This window comes from Furipterus horrens, unplaced genomic scaffold, assembly GCF_987537825.1.
Source record: "Furipterus horrens unplaced genomic scaffold, mFurHor1.1.pri manual_scaffold_2, whole genome shotgun sequence".
NCBI lineage: Eukaryota > Metazoa > Chordata > Mammalia > Chiroptera > Furipteridae > Furipterus > Furipterus horrens.
In genome coordinates, this window is record NW_028327172.1 from 416,701 (window position 1) to 423,857 (window position 7,157).

The following is a 7,157-nucleotide window of genomic DNA, read 5'->3' on the forward strand; positions in this document are numbered from 1 at the left end:
GTGGGGGGCGTGCCGCCCCGGGGGTCGTCCCTCCCGCGCTGCCCCGTTTCACCAGCGATCGCGTAGGACCCCCGGACCCCCGAACCCGCGTCCCGACCGCAGCGGCCGCCAGTGGGGCGGGCCCGGGGGCGGAGCCTCCACCGGGGGCGGGGCTTGCCCTCGCCCTCCACCCGCGCCGCTCGCGATTGGCCGGCGGCCGGAGCGGGGCCGCGAGGCATTGTGGGCCGTCGCGCTGCCGCCGCCGCTTCGCCATGTCGGGCTCCCCGGTGAAGCGGCAGAGGATGGAGAGCGCGCTGGACCAGCTCAAGCAGTTCACCACCGTGGTGGCCGACACAGGCGACTTCCACGGTGAGCCGCGCGGGGCCCCGCGTGTGTGCGCCGGCGGCGGCCGTGAGGGAGTGGTGCGGGCGCCGAGACGGCACGCGTCGGCCCCGCCGCGCCGCCGCCCCGCTCCCGCGGTGGGGACACGCGCACCGCGGCTCCGGGGAACGCCGCTCCAGGCGCGGGCGCGCAGCCCGAGCCCCGCCCCCTAGCCGAGGGCGCCCCCGCAGCCGGGCGGGCGTCACGCGCGAAGCGCCGAGTCGGGAGGTTCCGCGGGGCACCCGGAGCCGCCGCCGACCCCTGCGGCTGCCCCGGGCGGCCTGGTTCAGCGAGTGTTGACGGCAGAGCAGGACGCGGCCGGGTGCGGGGCCACCGCCTGTCGCCCCCGCCGCGCCCCGCCCCTGGCCCGGCGCCGCGGAACTGTGGCGGGAGCCCGGGCACAGGGCAGGGCAAGGGTCGTGCTGCGCCCGCTTAGACTCTCGCCGCTTGAGTCTCCCGTCGCCCAGGAGCGGGGAGGGCCCCGCGGTCCGTCCCGGAGGCGGGAGATTTCCGGGGAGCCCCGCGCGTGGGCGTGAGCGCCCAGGGCTCCCGGCGCGGAAGTGCCTCCTCTCTTTTCTGCTTTCTCACGGTGACTTGAGAAACTGGGTGTCACTGTTGGGTAACCGAGCAAGAGGATTATCTCGGAAGGGGGTTGCTTTTATCTGGCGGGGCCTGCCGGCGGGAGCGAGCGGTTTGGGGAGGAGCCCGGGCCGGCCTTGCACCGCCCCCGCGGCCGGCAGGGGGCTTCCGGGGGTCTGCGGCCGCCGCCTGGGAGCTCGGCCTCCCTCCCTCCTGCCCTGGGTCGTCGGGGCCTCGCGGCGACAGGGCCGGTGGCTGCCCGCTTCCCCTTTTGAGGAACACGAGCTGTTTTTCTTCTTTTCTCTTTAGAGATCTAAACCCAAGTGCTGATATATTAATGTTTTAATGAACATTAACAGCTTCATAGAAACATGTGCGTTGGTGCCGTGTATCCACGAACGTTAGCAGATAGTTGTGGACCTTCGGTTTTGCAGGCATTTATGAAGGTTCTCACCGTCCGGGGGCGGGGGGCAGATCGGGGCCCCCGCAGATATAATCAAAGCTTCCCCCGAACAGTGCCCCTCCCGGTCCTGCACTTACTTCAGGGTCCCTGGGCCTGAAGCCCATCGGCTGAATCCCAGATGGGTCTTTTAATTTTGTTACGTGCCCTGGATCGGCCTAACCCTGCCTGCCGTCGGCGGGTTTATCTACGCCTGTGTTGTAAGCACCCCTCAGCACGTTTTCTTCACCCGCTGTTTTGAAAGAGAGGTGCACAGCAGTTGCGAGATCAGTCCCGAGAGCCCCGGGAATCGGCCCAGCCCCCGCTGTAGCGGCGGCCTCCGCGGCCGTGCGCGGGCCTGGCTCAGGCTGCGTGGCGAGGGGCCTGGGCTGTGGCGGGCCAGGGCACGTGCAGGCTCTCCCGGGCACAGTTCGGACACAGCTGCCCACGGCCACGCCCGTCTCCGGAGAGCCACCGCCCCCCCAGGTCCTGCCAGCCCCTGGCCGCCTCCGTCTCTGCAGCCTTAGAGCACTTGGGGACACTAACCTGCCCCGGGAGCTCACTGAGGCAGCAAGTCCTCTGGCCGCTCTGCACCCCAAGGTCCTGCTTGGACGGCCCCAGGTTCTGCGCCGCTGGGCTCCTGGAATTCCTAGCTCGGTTGCCTAAGCAAGGACGCTGGGCTGAGGAGAGAGTGACTCAAAGGAGGAGGCCGTGGGCACCAGCGGGTCCGGTCGCTGGCCTGGCACTGCGTGGGAGCTGGGGAAGTCAGCCTGGCAGGGCCCCCCCACCTGGCCCTGGTCCTGCTGGGGGAGCCATCCTGGTGCAAACGGCTTCCGGGAGGGGACAAGGCAGGATGCACGTGAAGGGCGGCTGTACCCAGCTCCAACCACCCCTTTTTATTTCTTATTTATTTTAAAATATTTTCTTTATTTCTAGAGAGAGGGGAAGGGAGGGAGAAAGGGAGAGAAACATTAATGTGTGGTTGCCTCTTGCGGGCCCCCAACTAGGGACCCAGCTGCAACCTAGGCCTGTGCCCTGACCGGGATTTGAACCGAGTACTCTTTGGTTCTCAGGCCAGCACTCAATCCACTGAGCCACACCAGCCAGGACCAAGCACCCCTTTTTAAAAGGAAAAAATATTTTACTTATTTAATTTTTAGAGAGAGGAGACAGGAGGGAGAGAGGGAGAGAAACATCGATGTGCAAGAGAAACTGACTGGCTGCCTCTCGGGAGCCCCCAGTCGGGCTGACACGAAACCCAGACACGTAGCCTGATCGGGACTCGAACCGGTGACCTCTAAGTTTGCAGGGCAAAGCCCAGCCCACAGAGCCACAGCAGTCAGGGCTTGGAAAACACTCCTGACTCTGTGTGTCTGGGGCATCGCGGGGGCCGGTCACAGATTCCAGGTGGACATAAGCCTCCGCTTACTGTCCTGCTGTCCACAATCCTCTCCAGCCATCGATGAGTACAAGCCCCAGGATGCCACCACCAACCCATCTCTGATCCTGGCGGCCGCGCAGATGCCCGCCTACCAGAAGCTGGTGGAGGAGGCCATCGCCTACGGCAAGAAGCTGGGCGGGTGAGTGCCAGCGGGGCGGCGTGTCCGTTTTGCGTGCCGTGGGCCTGGACAGCTGTCTTTCATGCTAGTTTCTGTGGGCTCTGCTGCAGCTTCACTTGCAGGAAGCAGGTGTGCGCGGCCCCTGCTCCTTTCCCCACCGGCGCCCAGTCCTGGTGGTCAGCAGCTGCTCTTTTAACCCCTTTATTGGAGTAAAACTCACAGTCCAGTTTCTCATGGTGGATTCATGCCAGACAGCCACAGTCCAGTCCCACGTGGCCCTACTCCCTCCCCTCGTCACCACACTGGCGGTGGCCTCCACTGACGTGCCCTTTTAGAGGTCATTGTACATTGTCGTCAGGGTGAGATGGTGCCTCGGGAACAGTGGCCCCGGCCAGGACGCTCAGGTGCTGTGCGGGCATTGAGCCTGCTCTGTGCCCTGAGTCTGCCCCACCCCCCGACACGCACCCCCTACCTTAGCTGGCTTTGCTCTCCCTCCTCCCATGGTTGGTCCTCGCCCCCTATTACATCAGCGAGGCCACACCACCCCTGCAAGGAGGTGATGGGGTACCGTCAGCACCCCTCGGGCCTCACCCCACATGCTGGCCTGGGTCCTGCGTGCAGTGGCCAGCATGAGCCCTCAGATTGCGGTCTGGGGACCACGCTGGCACCTCACTCATCTGCCCAGGCAGCTCCGCAGGGATGATTTTTTTCACGTGCTCAAAGATAGAGGGGTTCTGCTGGGAAGATGGAAGGTTCTGGAAGTGGAGGTGGCTGCACCAGTGTGACTGCTTCATGCACTGAGCCATGCACTGGGGACGGTTCAGGTGGGAACTCTGCTGTGTGCGTTGACTGTGATCAAACGTCTTTTTAAGAAGAAAGGTTGCATGAAAATACCCTCAAAGGAACACCAGGGTCCGTTCTGTGAGTCCTTGGCACTTAACGCGACAGGTTCCTCACCTACGTTTTCCCTGTGAATTTCAGGTCACAGGAGGAACAGATTCAAAATGCCATCGATAAGCTTTATGTGCTATTTGGAGCAGAGATCCTGAAGAAGATTCCAGGCCGCGTATCCACGGAAGTAGATGCAAGGTAGGGCACGGCCGGGCCGCAGCAGTGGGGGCTCCGCAGCCCCCACCGGGCCGAGTGCCCCACGAGCAGCTCTGTGTGCATCCTGCTGAGGAAAGCGACCCAAGCCGGGGCGCCCGCTGCTGCTTGCCTGTCCGTGGCAGGGGCCTGGGTGAGGCTGCCCCTCATTGCGGTGGCGGCTCTTCCAGGCTCTCCTTCGACAAGGACGCCATGGTGGCCCGGGCGCGGCGCCTCATTGAGCTCTACAAGGACGCCGGCATCGGCCAGGACCGGGTGCTGATCAAGCTGTCGTCTACCTGGGAGGGAATCCAGGCTGGAAGGTGAGTGTCCCCCAGCCTAGCGCTGGGGCCCGCTGCCCCACAGAGCCGCTCGCTGACAGAGCCGCGGGAGTCCAGGGCCAGGTCCCAAGGTCCTGCCCGCGGACCCTCAGAAGCGAGCGTCCCATGAGGCACCCACAGGCGAGTCACCCACCCATCCGTCGGGCATGCGCACGTTCAGTTCTTGGAGACAGACCGCTGTCGGCCAAGCACATGCCCCGCACGTTGTGGAGATGAGAAGACTGGGGTCGACCCTCGGGAACAGCTGTCTGGGACCCTTGTGTCCACCCGCCCTCTCTCTGCCTGCTCTGGAGGTTCATGACATGCGGCCCCACCTGGGACGTGCTCCAGGCTCGCCCCACTGTGGCGTCAGGGCCACAGCCCTTCTGAGGCGGACATCCGTGGTGTGCGCCGCCTTCTCTGCATCTTCCTGTCCGTTCTTGCCTGCACACGTGGCCGGGCCCGCCCCCGGGGCTCAGGGATGGCGCCACTGGGAACGCTTGGGTGTGGACGTGTGTCGGCTCTCACGGGCACATACCTGGGTCGTCCGGCCCCTCAGTGCTCACCCTTTGGAGGAGCTGCCATTTTTCGCGGCTGCTGGGCCGTCTGCCGGCTCCCGGTCTGGTGCGGGGGTGGGGCTCTGAGTGCCCACACGTGGCCAGAGCAGGTCCCTTTGAAACTGTCCCCTGCTGGGGGAATTGTGGCTGGAGGGCCTGAGTAGAGGTTCAGCTGTCACAGTCCATGCCCTGGACACATGAGCGTGTGGCCATGGCCCTGTACTCAGGACACAGCCCCGGTCATCACAGCAGACGGGGGTGGGGGTGGGGTGGGGTGTTTCTGCAGGGTGGCCTGGGAGGGCGAGAGGGGACAGGGGAGGCTGCGGCCCCATGTGACACAGCAGGACAGCACTGTGGTCAGGTGACTCGGTGGCACCCAGCCCCAGGGAGTTCTGCGCTGAGCCGAGGGGCTGGGGACCTCTCAATTCTGTCCCTGTTTGGAGATGCGGGTCTGATGAGTAAACTGTTCACCCACGACCCAGCAGCCAGAGAGGACCGGTGGGTGCTGGGCGCCCTGAGCCGGGCGCTGACGCCGCCGTGTGCCGCCCCCTGCAGGCAGCTGGAGGAACAGCACGGCATCCACTGCAACATGACCCTGCTGTTCTCCTTCGCCCAGGCCGTGGCCTGCGCGGAGGCGGGGGTGACGCTCATCTCCCCCTTCGTGGGGCGCATCCTCGACTGGCACGTGGCCAACACAGACAAGAAGTCCTACGAGCCCCCGGAGGACCCTGGTGAGTGGCCCTCTGAGGATCTGGGCGGGGCGGGGTGGGCAGGGCGGCAGGTGGGGGGCCCCGTGGCCACTCTGCCTGGGCCGCCTCCTGCAGGAGTGAAGAGCGTCACCAAGATCTACAACTACTACAAGAAGTTCGGCTACAAGACCATCGTCATGGGTGCCTCCTTCCGCAACACGGGCGAGATCAAGGCGCTGGCGGGCTGTGACTTCCTTACCATCGCCCCCAAGCTGCTGGGGGAGCTGCTTAAGGACAGCAGCAAGCTGGCACCCACGCTCTCGGTCAAGGCAGGTGAGGCCCCGGCCCTGTGGGCCACCTGCACGCAGGCCACCGAGGGTGGGCCCACCTGTGCTGGCCAAGGGTCAGGACGGCTGGGAGGGCGGCTCCAAGCCCAGGGGCAGGGATCACGGGGGCGGGCGGATGTGGAGGGCCCGGCTGCCTGTCTTCCCAGCCCAGGCCAGTGACCTGGAGAAGATCCACCTGGACGAGAAGGCTTTCCGCTGGCTGCACAACGAGGACCAGATGGCTGTGGAGAAGCTCTCGGACGGGATCCGGAAGTTTGCTGCTGACGCCGTGAAGCTGGAGCGGGTGCTGGCGGTGAGTGCCATGGGACTGGGGTCGGGCAGAGCTGGCATTGTGAGGGACCCTGTGTGCCACCCTGAGAGATGGCACAGGGCTGGCGCCTGCCCTGTACACCTGCAGTGGGCAGCCTGACGTGCGTTTTCTGTCCCTGTCCCCTTCTGTTTCTAGGAGCGGATGTTCAGCGCAGAGAATGGAAAGTAGCCTGAGGCTGGGCCACAGACCAGTGCCAGCTTTGAATGTGGGTCTGATTCACACATGCCTGGGGGTGAATCTTGCATTTTTTTACCGCTTGGAGCAGGGACAGATCATAGATTTCTGATTTTATGTGACACTTTGCCTAATGCATTAAAGCAGTCATGTTTTCTGTGCTACACCTCATTCCACCGCCCCACCCGCCGCACCTGCTGCCCAGCCAGCAGCTCCAATGGGCCCAAACCTGAGCTCTGACTGTGCCCAGATCCCATCACGGCCCCCAGACCGTTGGGGGATTAGGGCAGGGGGCGTCCCTGCTTTTTGGGTCGTGCAAGATGCCTGTGTCATGACCTGGTCTCTTTTAAAGAAAAATTTAAAGATTTTTAAGTTTTTCCTTTTTTATTTTTCTATTACAGTGGTCCCACTTTTTCCTCCATTGCTCCCCCCCATCCAGCCCACCCCTTCTCCCAGTCAATCCCCATCTTAAGATTTTACTTTTTAGAGTGGGGGAGGGAGGGAGGGAGACTTCACTGTGTTGTTGCCTCTTGTGTGCCCCGCGCTGAGGACCTGGCCCACAACCTGGCCTGCGCCCCAACTGGGAATCGACGCAGCAACACTGATTCTGGGCCCGTGCTCAGCACACTGAGCCACACCAGCTTGGGCGCCTCTCCCTTTTCAAAGGAGAAATATATCTTTATAGTAAGGTTAGGGGCAAACCTAACAGGCTAATCTGCGGGCTGTGAGGTGGTTTTTTT

At 63.8% G+C, this 7,157-nt stretch overlaps 1 protein-coding gene across 1 annotated transcript; it reads left to right on the forward strand.

Annotated features, from left to right (window-relative positions):
- The first annotated feature begins 207 nt into the window (after positions 1-207).
- TALDO1 (transaldolase 1) lies at positions 208-6,574 on the forward strand. The gene is made up of 8 exons (XM_090292269.1): positions 208-348; positions 2,835-2,958; positions 3,919-4,026; positions 4,212-4,343; positions 5,453-5,628; positions 5,722-5,919; positions 6,080-6,225; positions 6,379-6,574. The coding sequence occupies exons 1-8, from the start codon at positions 252-254 to the stop codon at positions 6,409-6,411; spliced, it is 1,014 nt and encodes a 337-aa protein (XP_090148395.1). The 5' UTR covers positions 208-251; the 3' UTR covers positions 6,412-6,574.
- The last annotated feature ends 583 nt before the right edge of the window (positions 6,575-7,157 follow it).

Bases quoted from the DNA above. Each gene is read 5' to 3' on its own strand.
- TALDO1 (XM_090292269.1), top strand. From the start codon at position 252: ATGTCGGGCTCCCCGGTGAAGCGGCAGAGGATGGAGAGCGCGCTGGAC. The intron at 4,344-5,452 runs GTGAGTGTCCCC...CGCCCCCTGCAG, and splicing joins GAGGGAATCCAGGCTGGAAG to GCAGCTGGAGGAACAGCACG. The intron at 5,920-6,079 runs GTGAGGCCCCGG...CTGTCTTCCCAG, and splicing joins CACGCTCTCGGTCAAGGCAG to CCCAGGCCAGTGACCTGGAG.